Source organism: Babylonia areolata, chromosome 4 (genome assembly GCF_041734735.1).
Source record: "Babylonia areolata isolate BAREFJ2019XMU chromosome 4, ASM4173473v1, whole genome shotgun sequence".
In the NCBI taxonomy this organism is placed as follows: domain Eukaryota; kingdom Metazoa; phylum Mollusca; class Gastropoda; order Neogastropoda; family Buccinidae; genus Babylonia; species Babylonia areolata.
The window spans coordinates 6,414,810-6,428,895 of NC_134879.1; the positions used below are offsets into that span (position 1 = coordinate 6,414,810).

The 14,086-nt window shown below is 45.8% G+C and overlaps 1 protein-coding gene across 1 annotated transcript in view; it reads left to right on the forward strand.

Annotated features, from left to right (window-relative positions):
* The window catches only part of LOC143281375 (uncharacterized), a 63,435-nt gene that overhangs the window by 29,165 nt on the left and 20,184 nt on the right, over positions 1-14,086 (forward strand). Inside the window, 8 exon segments of the mRNA XM_076586579.1 lie at positions 2,691-2,844; positions 5,768-5,886; positions 6,446-6,527; positions 6,810-6,963; positions 8,221-8,380; positions 10,308-10,418; positions 11,957-12,176; positions 13,846-13,898. Of these exon segments, the coding sequence (XP_076442694.1) occupies positions 2,691-2,844; positions 5,768-5,886; positions 6,446-6,527; positions 6,810-6,963; positions 8,221-8,380; positions 10,308-10,418; positions 11,957-12,176; positions 13,846-13,898 (1,053 nt within the window).

Sequence of the window (14,086 nt, forward strand, 5' to 3'; positions counted from 1 at the left end):
AAAAAGGTCATACACGCAAAAGTCCACTAGTGAACGTGGGAGTTGCACCCCACGAACACAGAAGAAGAAGCAGTACCGTGCTTCGCCCGTTGATGATTAATGAAATTGTTCGGCCCAGAGTGACGATTGGCCAATGAAACTGTTCGGTTCAGAGCGACGATTGGCCAATGGAACTGTTCGGTTCAGAGCGACGATTGGCCAATAATATGACTGTTATGGTTCAGAGCGATGATTGGCCGGTTGAACTGTTCGGTTCATAAAAGACGATTGGCCAATGGAACTCTTCGGTTCAGAATAACGATTAACCAATAGAACTGTTCGGTTCAGCAATCGACCGTTGATCAGTATTCCGCGACTGGACTACCGTCGCTGAGGCGATTTTGGACAACAATACAAGATACAAGAATACTTTATCATCTCAAAAAGATATTGTTGATACGCTTGCCGATGAAAAGGCGACATTTAAAAGAGCATAGGCATTTCACCTACACAACAACACAAAGTTTGATCGTGCTTCAACTATTCAATAAGAACACTGATTCATAATAAATAGGTATAACTACATGCTCAGTAACATTTTATGATAATATCTGTTTAATAGCACTTTGTAAGCTCGTCACATGTTTTATGCTCAGGAATAATAATAATAATAATAATAATAATAATAATAATAATGACGACAACAACAAAACAGCAAATATAATAATAATGGATACTTTTATAGCACACTATAAAGAAATCTGCTCCAGATACTTTACAAAAGACTTTTGTTAACACATTATACATCAATGTTACCCACACACGCCAAAATGTAACGAACACGTGTTTTTTGGTGAATGTATAAATACCAAAAACAATGCATTCAGTGTTCAGTTTTGATCGTTTCAACACCAAATTGGTGATGCCACAAATACAAAAACAATACATTCGATGCTCAGTATTGATCGTTTCAATACCAAATTGGTGATTGTATAAAATAAAAAATAAAAAATAAAAAAAACCCACACACATTCGATGCTCAGTGTTAATCGTTTCAATACAAAATTGGTGATTGTATAAACACCCGAAACAACACAGTCAGCGCTCGGTTTTGACCATTTCAATACCAAATGAAAGAAAAATGCAGGAAATGATAAACCACAACGATGACGATGCTGACGCTGATGTCCCGACATGATGTGTGTGTGTGTGTGTGTGTGTGTGTGTGTGTGTGTGTGTGTGTGTGTGTGTGTGTGTGTGTGTGTGTGTGTGTGTGTGTTTGTGTGTGTGTGTGTGTGTGTGTTTGTGTGATGATGCCTGTCCCCATGACGACATGACGTGTGTGTGTGATGATGACTGTCCCCATGACGACATGACGTGTGTGTGTGATGATGACTGTCCCATGACGACATGACGTGTGTGTGTGATGATGACTGTCCCCATGACGACATGACGTGTGTGTGATGATGATGACTGTCCCATGACGACATGACGTGTGTGTGTGATGATGACTGTCCCCATGACGACATGACGTGTGTGTGTGATGATGACTGTCCCCATGACGACATGACGTGTGTGTGTGATGATGACTGTCCCATGACGACATGACTTGTGTGTGTGTGATGATGACTGTCCCCATGACGACATGACGTGTGTGTGTGATGATGACTGTCCCCACGACGACATGACGTGTGTGTGTGATGATGACTGTCCCATGACGACATGACTTGTGTGTGTGTGATGATGACTGTCCCCATGACGACATAACGTGTGTGTGTGATGATGACTGTCCCATGACGACATGACGTGTGTGTGTGATGATGACTGTCCCCATGACGACATGACGTGTGTGTGATGATGATGACTGTCCCCATGACGACATGACGTGTGTGTGTGATGATGACTGTCCCCATGACGACATGACGTGCGTGTGTGATGATGACTGTCCCATGACGACATGACGTGTGTGTGTGATGATGACTGTCCCATGACGACATGACGTGTGTGTGTGATGATGACTGTCCCCATGACGACATGACGTGTGTGTGTGTGATGATGACTGTCCCATGACGACATGACGTGTGTGTGTGATGATGACTGTCCCATGACGACATGACGTGTGTGTGTGATGATGACTGTCCCATGACGACATGACGTGTGTGTGTGATGATGACTGTCCCATGACGACATGACGTGTGTGTGTGATGATGACTGTCCCATGACGACATGACGTGTGTGTGTGATGATGGCTGTCCCCATGACGACATGACGTGTGTGTGATGATGATGACTGTCCCCATGACGACATGACGTGTGTGTGTGTGATGATGACTGTCCCCATGACGACATGACGTGTGTGTGTGTGATGATGACTGTCCCCATGACGACATGACGTGTGTGTGTGATGATGACTGTCCCCATGACGACATGACGTGTGTGTGTGATGATGACTGTCCCCATGACGACATGACGTGTGTGTGTGATGATGACTGTCCCCATGACGACATGACGTGTGTGTGTGATGATGGCTGTCCCCATGACGACATGACGTGTGTGTGTGTGATGATGACTGTCCCCATGACGACATGACGTGTGTGTGTGTGATGATGACTGTCCCCATGACGACATGACGTGTGTGTGTGTGATGATGACTGTCCCCATAACGACATGACGTGTGTGTGTGTGATGATGACTGTCCCCATGACGACACAGCGTGGAGCCCCGGCTACCAGAGGCGGTGCCCGTGAGGGAGATGAAGGCGGTGCGTCCTCCCAGCCGGTACCAGCCCCCCATGTTCCCCACCATCTCCCTCGTCCACTCCATGCCCCTGCTGCCCGAGGAGGCTCGTCACTTCACCTTCCCTCGGGTAACTAGTTCAACTACGCGCGGAGAGTGCTGGTGGTCTGGTGGTAAAAGCTGGGCGTCTGCCTTGTAGGAAGCAAGAAAATCTGAGGCTTGCGGGGATCGATTCCCGCACTGACTCGCCAGAATTCTCTCTCTCTCTCTCTCTCTCTCTCTCTCTCTCTCTCTCTCTCTCTCTCTCTCTCTCTCTTTCTTCCCCGCTACTTTACCTTTTTGTGGTCTGGACGGTAGTTTCAGTTTCAGTTTCTCAAGGAAGCGTCACTGCGCTCGGACAAATCCATATACGCTACACCACATCTGCTAGGCGGATGCCTGACCAGCTGGAAAACCCAACGCGCTTTGTCAAGCCTTGAGTGCACGCAAATGTTTGTGTACCTATCAGAGTGGATTTCTTCTACAGAATTTTGCCAGAAGACAACACTCTCGTTGCCATGGGGTTTTTGTTGTTGTTGTTGTTGTTGTTTTTTGTTGTTGTTTGTTTGGTTGGTTTTTATCAGTGCGCCAAGTGCATGCTGCACACGGATCATCGGTTTATTGTCTCATCCAAATGACTATAAGCTTACGCTCAGTTTGATTTTCCAGTCAAACGTGGGTGAAAGGGCGAGAGCGGGATTCGAACCGAGACCCCCACGGACTGCAGAAGATCGTCTTAACCATTCTGCTACCTTCCTTCTGGACGGTAGTGATTCGGGTGAGACGATAAATTGGGGTCTCGTGTGTTGCATGCACGTGAAAGAACCCATGGCAACAAGAGAGTTGTCCGTGGCAAAATTTTGAAGCAAAATTCTGTTTGTTTGTTTGTTGTTGTTGTTGTTTTTATAGTAAAACAAAATACTCATGCAGACAGAAAAAGACAAAAGAACAAAACGCGAAGCGCTTTACTGTGGCGACACGTTCTCACACACACACACACACACACACACACACACACACACACACACACACACACACAGACAAACAGACAGAGAGACAGAGAGAGAGAGACAGAGACAGACAGATAGACAGAGAGAGAGACAGAGACAGACAGATAGACAGAGACAGACAGACAGAGACAGACAGAGAGACAGACAGAGAGACAGAGACAGACAGATAGACAGACAGAGAGACAGAGACAGACAGACAGATTTGAACTCGGACTCAGGCTTGAATGGTTTATTCGTATATAAGGCATATACCCCCCTCATGAAGGGGTGTATGAATATAAAATATAACTGAACCATGATTGTATACATAAATGCATAAATAAATGAACGAACGAACATCCGCTAATGACCTTACTCAAGAAGAAAAGACTGAGCACGCGACTCACTGTATTATGATTGGTCGATGATATTCAGACGAGACAGTAGGGGCGGCCCGTTGAGCAGGGCCACAGTTTGTTCGCGCTCTTAAAACCCCTTGACGGACCCAGGACGTAGCACTTACTGACGTCACTGATGACATCTTCCAAAGAAGGGAAATATGTTAAGAAGGCTGAAAATTCACATGTTTGTCGTCGTCGTCGTCGGCCTCCTTCCGTCTCGAGAGACGATGGCTGCACCAGAAATGTAGTCACTGCCGGGCATTGCACTTCCTGCTGTGGCTGTGTAGACCGATGCTTGAGTGGCAATCTCTACTGCATGTGTGACAGGTATAGGTAGATGCCGCTTGGTTTTCAGAATTTGACTTGCTTGTGGCTCTTTTTCACCTCAGCGAATCAATGCAGCTTCTCTCTGCTTGTTTCACCCCTCTCTGAATGGCAGATTTCCAGAGTCCACGTGAGGCCGCAAGGCTTTCCCAGAACAGCACATAAATACCAATATCTCCAGAACAATTTCTCAATTTTTGACTGATTGTTCTGGATATTGGTTTATGACTTGAAACATTTTTTCCATTGTTTGTTTGTTTGTTTGTTTTCCCTGGCAGTCAGGGGGTCCTAAGCGACCATTGGAATAACTGTTTACCTCCTGCCGGAAATCGCATTTCATTGGTTAGCAGACGGCGGTCTAATGGCGAGATGTCGTATCACTGAGTTGCCGCGAAAAATGTTGGCCGAGAAGAGCAAACAGATAGGCTTCGTTTGCATCAGTTTGACATGGTACAGTATATTTAACCAAACTGGGAGTATAATACAAACTCCTCGTACTCATTTTCTCATTGGATGCTTGGATACGACTTAAATGTGCATGCCTGAGATAGGCTTTTGACTGGTTGGTGTGCACGCGACGTTAGCTTGGAAGCATGACATCGGCTTGTGATTGGATGTTGTGCACGCGACGTCAGTTAGCTCGTGTGCCTGTGATGGGTTTTTCATTAGCTGGTGTGTGCACGATGTTAGTTCGTGTGCCTGTGATGGGTTTTTCATTAGCTGGTGTGTGCACGATGTTAGTTCGCGTGCCTGTGATTAGTTTTTCATTAGCTGGTGTGTGCACGATGTTAGCTCGTGTGCCTGTGATGGGTCTTTCATTAGCTGGTGTGTGAACGATGTTAGTTCGTGTGCCTGTGATGGGTTTTTCATTAGCTGGTGTGTGCACGATGTTAGCTCGTGTGCCTGTGATGGGCTTTTCATTAGCTGATGTGTGCACGATGTTAGTTCGTGTGCCTGTGATGGGTTTTTCAATAGCTGGTGTGTGCACAATGTTAGTTCGTGTGCCTGTGATTAGCTTTTTATTAGCTAGTGTGTGCACGATGTTAGCTCGTGTGCCTGTGATGGGCTCTTCATTAGCTGGTGTGTGAACGATGTTAGTTCGTGTGCCTGTGATGAGCTCTTCATTAGATGGCGTGCACGCGACATTAGCTTGCACTCCTGAAGTAGGTTTTGATTGGTTGGTGTGCACGCGACGTTAACTTTGTACGCTTGTGATAGGCTATTGATTGGTAGGTGTGTGCACGAGGTTAGCGCGTGCGGCTCAGTGATGGGCTTTTGACTGGGTTGGGGGTGTGCACAGGTGCAGGGAGCGGAGGGCCAAGGGCTGCGCCGAGCCCCGTCCAGCATGTCCATCAGATCAGCCCGCTCCCTGGGCAGACACACCTGGCTGAGGAAATCGCTCACCTCGGCAGCCATCAGGTAGGTAGCACGACTAGACGGCATGCTTCAGATGGTTGATAGGGATGCGATTGATGCGGTTGGTTATGGATGGAAGCATGAACATGCCCAGCGTGTTACCGTCCTCAGAACGAGTATGGCTGCCTTTATACGTTATGGCGGCAAGAGCGATCGTAGTAAGAAAAACGAACTAATGAAAGAAAGACGAAAACGAGTGTGGCTGCCTTAACATGGTGTGGCAAAGGCAATCATTGAAAGAAAGGCGAACGAAAGAAAGAAACAAACAAAGCAAGTAAGAAAGAAATGGGCAATAAAACATGGGATGAACTGCAGACAATACTCAAATAAAACAACAATGATAATGATAATAATGATGATAATGATAATAGTAATAATAATATCTTTATTCTCTTTTTTTCATAATAAAGGTATGAATTAAGCGTTAATCTGGTACAGTGACAAATCAAAGTGCCAGTGGGTCATTCGTAGCTCTGATTCATTCAGAGAGATGAAAGACACACTACTCAGTAATACACGTAACAGACACATCCATGGTGATGTTGCTGCTTGTCCACCACAGGTCCACGAAGGATCGCTTCCTGCTGTCTCTGGCACAGGACAGGATAGCTGGGGGTCCCTTCCAGCGTTACCTGGCCAGGTGAGTTCCCTATGTGTGTGTGTGGGGTGTGTGTGTGTGTGTGTGTGTACGTGCGTGCGTGCGTGTGTGTGTGTGTTTGTATGCCTACGGGTTCGTGCATGCGTGCTTGCATGTGTGTGTGCGTGCGCGTGCACGTGGCACATGTCACGTGCATGTGCATAGTTAATGATGCGTTTACCCCCCTCCCCACCCCCTGCCCACCTACACCCCCCTTTTTTTTCTTTTTATTTATTTATTTTTTGTGTGTGTTAATTCTTTTTTTTATTTCTGGATTCCCAGGCCGGAGAACGACCCCCAGCTGCTGTCGTGCTTGCTGTTCTGGCAGGACGTCACGGAGTACGGCGCCACAGAGGACGGGTCTGCCGACCGTCTGTTACGTCTGTGCCACGCCTGGACCATCTGCAGCAAGTTCCTGTCCGATGACAGCCCGCACAAAATTGGTAGGTGTGCGTGTGAGGGGCAGGGGGGGGGGGGGGGTGGTCAGAGTATGAATGACGTGTCACTGGGAACGGCCGCAAACAGACCACAGCCACGAACAACTTGACCTAAAGGTTGAAATGCCAGTAGGTCGTTGAATTCACCCCAGCCGAGTGGTTAAAGCGTTGGACTTTCAATCTGAGGGTCCCGGGTTCGAATCTCGGTGACGGCGCCTGGTGGGTAAAGGGTGGATATTTTTTCCGATATCCCAGGTCAACATTATGTGCAGACTCTGCTAGTGCCTGAACCCCCTTCGTGTGTATACGCTTGCAGAAAATCAAAATATGCACGTTAAATATCTTGTAATCAATGTCAGCGTTCGGTGGGTAATGGAAACAAGAACGTGCCCAGCACACACCCCGAAAACGGAGTATGGCTGCCTACATGGCGGAGTAAATAACAAAAACGGTCATACACGTAAAATGTTACATGTATGTCTCAGTGTGTATGTGTGTGTGCCTGAAATCTGATTGAATGATACATGAAACGTATGATGAGCGCCCAGTGGCAGCCGTCAGTCGGCTCTGCCCATGTCGGAAGCCTGTTGTGCATATGACCCCGTGTTTGCAAAGCGCTTAGAGCTTGGTCTCCGACCGAGGATAGGGGCTATTTAAGTATCCATATCGAATCAAAAACTTTGAAGTTTTCTTTTTTCGTTTTTTTTTTTTTTGTTTTGTTTTGTTTTGTTTTTTTTGTTTTGTTTTTTGTTGTTGTTGTTTTGTTTACTTTTTTGTTGTTGTTGTTGTTGTTTTTTGTTGGTTTTTTTTTTTTGCTTGTTTTTTTTTATACTACTCCCCATTTTATGAACTCCATTTAAGTTATGTTCTTTACTTGTACTTCTGTTCACTTCACATGTTCATCTTGAATTCCATTCATCTTTTATCCTGTTTACCCAAATTCCCCATACTAACACCCCCCCAGGCCCCCACCTTCTTACTGTTAAAATGATACCATTCGAACGTGAAAATGAACCACCATCACCGTGATCTAAAACGAACTTAACTTATTTGATTTACGTTACTTTTGCTGAGTAAAACCAATACTTTCATCACCTAAAGGGTACACAAGAAGCGGCGAATGCACAAATCGTACCCTGGTTGCATTTCCATCTAGCACACACTGCTCATGCACTGTGCAGTACTACATGATATGTAAGAAATTCATGTTACTGTGATATCACACCACCGAGGTTCCGCAGTGAAGATGTTAACATCGTGCAGATATCCTGGCGAAGGAACGTCTGAACCTGCACAAGGCCCTGCAGTCGGCCAAAGACTTCATCGAGGCCTCCATCTTCGACACGGCCAAGACCCTGGCTGTCGCCAAACTGGAGAAGGCCTGGATCCGATTCCTCAAGGAGGACCTCAAAGCTTTCTTAGAGTAGGTATAGATCCTCGAAGAGGATATCAAAGCTTTTTTTATAGTAAGTATAGATCCTCAAGGAGGACCTCAAAGCTTTCTTAGAGTAGGTATATATCCTCGAGCACCTCAAAGCTTTCTTAGACCAAGCATTGATCCTCAAGGAGGACTTAAAAGCTTTCTTAGAATAGGTATAGAACATCTTCAAGGGGCACCTCAAAGCTTTCTTAGAGTAGGCATAGATCCTCAATGAGGACATTAAAGCTATCTAAGAGCAGGTCTAGATCCTCAATGATGACCTCAAAGCTTTCTTGGAGGACGTATAGATCCTCAAGGAGGACCTCAAAGCTTTTTTGGAATAGGTATAGATCCTCATTGAGGACATCAAAGCTATCTAAGAGTAAGTATAGTTCCTCAAGGAGGACCTCAAAGGTTTCTTGGAGTTGGTATAGATCATCAAACAGGACCTCAAAGCTTTCTCAGAGTAGGTATAAATCCTCGAGGGGGACCTCAAAGTTTTCTTAGAGCAGTATAGATCCTCAAGGAGGACTTCAAAGCTTTCCTAGAGCAGGTATAGATCATCAAAGAGGACCAAAGCTTTCTCAGAACATGTACAAATACTCAAGGAGGACTTCAAAGTTTTCTTAGAGTAGGTATAGATCCTCGAGGGGCATATCAAAACTTTCTTGGAGTAGGTATTGAAGATCCTCAAGGAGGACCTCAAAGCTTTCTTAGAGCAAATATAGATCTTCGAGTAGGACCTCAAAGCTTTCTTAGAGTAGGTATAGATCCTCAAGGAGGACCTCAAAGCTTTCTTAGAGCTTTGGAACCTTTATATCTCCCATAACGGGTTAAATGAAGTGGAATCCTAGGACATTCTATGTCTGAAATGAATTTTGCATTCATCATTAGAATTAGCAATCTTGTTCACTAACAAGACCATTCTTGTTCACAGAAGTTGGTGTTTTTGCTTGTAAGAATTAGAATTATTGTTTATGAGAATTACCATTATCGTTTATTTGAATTAAAAGTCTTATTCAATAGAATTTAAATTCTTCATTATCAACACTCGTGTTCCAAAATTTTATCCACTTCCACAATAACTTGAGTGGTGGTGTGGGCGCTAGTCATTCGAATGAGACGATAAACCGTGGCCCCGCGTGTGGCACAAAATGGCGCATGTAAGAAATCATTATTTAGAAAATAAAACGTCTTTGGTAAACATCACACACACACACACACACACACACAATATATATATATATATATATATATATATATATATATATATATATATATGTATGTATGTATGTATGTATTTATAATTGTAATATACAAAAGTGTGCGCGCGTGACAGCAGCCTGACTGAATTACACACGAAACGAATGACGAGCGCCTAAAAGCAGCCTGTTCTGCAGATGACTTCGTGTCTGTGAAAGGCTATGATTTTGGTCTGTGGCCGTATTTAGGCGCTGTGTATGATAGTCAGTTGTGTCCGACTATGACCAATAGAACAGAGGAGGCAACAGTTGTCCCGACTATCTGGGCTAGAATTTTATTATAGTGGAGGGTGTCTTGTCCAAGTTACACCCCCACTCTCTCGGCCAGGAGGGTTTTAGGACAGTCGGCGTTGGGATGGTTCCCAAAGGCCAACTACCCCCCCCCCCCCCCCCCACCCAGGCTGCAGCATTAAGAGCCAGTGCAATCTCGCATCCTAATTTGAGAGTCATAGTCCTTCACAATAGACTAAGCTGTAAATGATTTCGCATTGCAATGGAGAAACCATTGATAATACAGCTCTCACTTTGCTGGAGGCCCATTTGGAAACTTATGTCAAACTGTGATATAAGCTGATTGTTGGGCCTTATAAAAGTTATTAATTATAGTAAATAATGGTGACTGAGTTCCCTCCCCCCCCCCTCCCGAAACCTCCCCCTCCTCCCACCAGTTGCAGGGTGAGGGTTGGAGGAGACAGTCCCCCCAGCACAGCGGAAGCCATTGAAATCACCGTTACCGACCAGGAAGTCCTTATCAAACGACCTCGACCTTGGGTGCGAAGGTCAGTGCCAACCTTGCTTTGACTTCGACCTTCGTTTACGCAACGCTTACTTTGACCTCGACCTTAACTCTCTCCATACGAACGGCGAAAGAGACGACGTTAACAGCGTTTCACCCCAATTACCATCATCAAAATATTGCAAGCGGAAGGCTCTTATACTGAAGACGTGAATGTTGACAAAGAATACCACAATTCTGACGACGGAAGCTAAAGGTTGGGTCATTCAGACACCCACTGGACATCCGAGGGGTCTGTGTAGAGGAGAAGAGAGGACTGGCCGTACTGAGTGAGTTAACCTTCGTTGACACGGAAGGCAAACAAATATTCGAACGCGGTTTTTTGTTTGTTGTTTTTTCCCTCTTGCCAGACTAGCCCTGCCTTGATATATTCACACTTAGACGGAAGTGCGTTGTTGGAGCTGGCTGACAAAATGAGCAGTGATGTTTGTCCTCAAACAGACAGCAAATGTGCAAAAACCTTATTTGTTCATCTTTTCCCCTAACTAGTTACAACAACCAAGAAGAAGAAGAAGAACAACAACAACAACAACAACAAAAACAACAAGATGATGTTGATGATAAGATTAACAACGCCACACAACTACTACTACTGCTGCTGCTACTGCTGCTACTATTGCTACTACTACAACTACTACAACAACAACCACTACTACTACTAATACTAATAATGATAATAATAATAATAATAATAATAATAATAATAAATTGATTGTAGTAACTCACATTCTTGTCAAGATAAAACTATGAGTTAGTCTTGCAGGTTATGATTATACTGAATATCTACATTCTGATTATATGAAGGCAAATCCTGCATTGGTGATGTTGCCTCGTATGTGCACCAGTCATTACCTAATGTTATTCTCAGTACTGATGACTTTATTGAATGTCAAATGTTACTAATTCATTATGTGCTGAATGTGAATTGTCTTGATTTGTGTTGTGTTGATTGAAAAAGATTAGAACCTTCTTTGCAAGGGAAAAAACAGCAGAGTGAAACATGCTAAAAACATGCTGCAAAACGCTTTGTAGCAATAGCAATGTTGTTTTAATGCAACTATTACTTTTTGTTTCTGTGTTTGTTTATTTATTTATTTTTGTTTTGTTTTGTTGTGGGTTCTTCCCCTTGTTTTTTATTGTTTTGTTTTGTTTTTTGTTTTTGTTGTTGTTGTTGTTTTCTGTGGGGGTGGGGGTGGGGGGGAGATTTCTGAAAGACACCACCAAGAGAGCAAACGATGATTATTTGTAACAAAACAGAAAGCATATCTATCATCGGTCCAAAAACATATATGCGTACCCACGTTCCTACCTACACACACACACACACACACACACACACACACACACACACACACACACACACACGGCACACACACACACACACACACACACACACACACACAGAAAATTACCATACAGGATTTAACACCCCCACTACCCGCTCGCCCCCCGAAATGTCCCTGTACTCCTTCCCTCACTCCCCACACCCCCTCCCACCCACCAATAACCTTCCACCACCAGACTCCATGAATCCTGCACACCGTCGGCGCGAGGCCGCCGGCTGCAGGAGGCCCTGCAAGTGGCGGAGGAGATCGACGAGGAGCGGAAAGCGGAGAAGCGGCGGGAGGCCCAGGAGCGACGCAAGGCTATGGAGCGCGAGAGGCGAAGGGCCGTCAGGGCTGCCTACGCCAGACAGAAGGCAGAGGACCGCAAGAGGAAGATCAAACTTCGGAATGCCGCGGTGAGGTGAAAGGTGGAAGGGAAGGAGGGGAGTGAGGGTTGGGAGGGGAGGGGTGGAGGGGCGGCAGGGAGGGGAGGGGAGGGCGTGGATGATAGGTGAAAGGGGAAAGGGAAGGAGGGGAGTGAGGGGTGGGAAGGGAGGGGAGGAGAGGACGTGGATGATAGGTGAAAGGGGAAAGGGAAAGAGGTTAGTGAGGGTTGGGAGGGAAGGGGTGGGCGGCAAGGAAGGGAGTGGTGGGCGTACATGATAGGTGAAAGGGGAAAGGGAAGGAGGGGTGGGAGTGGAGGGCGTGGAGGGCAGGGAGGGGAGGGGAGGGCGTGGATGATAGGTGAAAGGGGAAAGGGAAGGAGGGGTGGGAGTGGAGGGCGTGGAGGGCAGGGAGGGGAGGGGAGGGCGTACATGATAGGTGAAAGGGGAAAGGGAAGGAGGGGTGGGAGTGGAGGGCGTGGAGGGCAGGGAGGGGAGGGGAGGGCGTGGATGATAGGTGAAAGGGGAAAGGGAAGGAGGGGTGGGAGTGGAGGGCGTGGAGGGCAGGGAGGGGAGGGGAGGGCGTGGATGATAGGTGAAAGGGGAAGAGGGAGGGTAGGGAGGGAAATCTCCGCTCTTCCTCTGACTGTTACCTTTTGAAACTTCCTCATGTCAATACAAGAACCTGTGGTGAACGTTCTTTCTTCGTTGCTGCTCCTCACATCTGGAATACCCTTCCTCATCATATCCGTGCATGTGATTCTATTTCTGCTTTTCGCTCATCACTAAAGACTCGTCTTTTTAAAACCTATCTTTTAATACTCTCAGCTTCCTTTTCTCCAACACCATCCATGTCAGCTCACTTTGGATGTATGTAGAGTGGGAAAGGGAGTGTGTGAGGGGGGGGGAGGGGGTTTTGAGAAAGAGTGGTCATGAATGTTTTATGTTACTTGTAATATTTTTCTTTCATGTAAAGCGCCCTGAGCTCTTAGCGAGAAATGGCGCTATATAAATGTACATTATTATTATCATCATTGTTAAAAATTATTTTAAAAAATAATAATAATAAAAAAGCAATAAAAAAGATGGAAATTTTCTAACAGATTTGAATACGCTTTCATCTGTCATCATCATCATCATCATCAGCAGCAGCAGCAGCATCCGGTGGCAAAAACGGCTAGGCATTGAACTTCTGATCCAGTGCTCACTAGTGATTGATTAGCGTTCGAGGCCCTTTTTCGGCATGGTGTTGTGTCCTTGGGGAAAGGCACTTTACTCCGATTGTCCTCACTCCATCCAGGTGTCAATGGGCACCTGACCTCGGTTGGGGGAAGGGGCTTGGGGAAGGAGAGGATTGGGCCCCGCCTTCCTGTCCCGAGGCCTAGACACAGTGGATATGAATTCACTTCCCCCGATGGGCGTAACATTCTCTTCTTTTTTTCCTCTCTTTTTTTTTAACATAGTCATCAATATTTTTACCACTACTAACCCCGAAAACGGTGTATGTCTGCCAACATGGCGGGGTAAAAAAACGGTCACACACGTAAAAGCCCACTCGTGTACATACGAGTGAACGTGGAGTTGCAGCCCACGAACTAATGATGGCTGTGTTATTTATTTGCAGAAGAAAGCCTCCATCAAAGAGGCGAACGGGGAGGGGGAGGGGGCGGAAGGGGCGGCGGTGGAGGAGGTGAAGGAGGAGGAGGAGGAGAAGAAAAAAGGCACTACCTATGTGGACCTGATCAACAACAAACAGTGAGTTCCCAGTCTGTTGATTATGTGCCTCCGATCGATCAGAGGGCTGGGGAGGGAGGAGGGCGGGGGCGTTTGCACACACATACAGCGACATAAGATAAGAATAACTTTATTATCACCAACTGGAGAAATTTGGTCAGGTGCATTATCACAACATAGACAATTTTGTTGGAAACAAGAACATACCC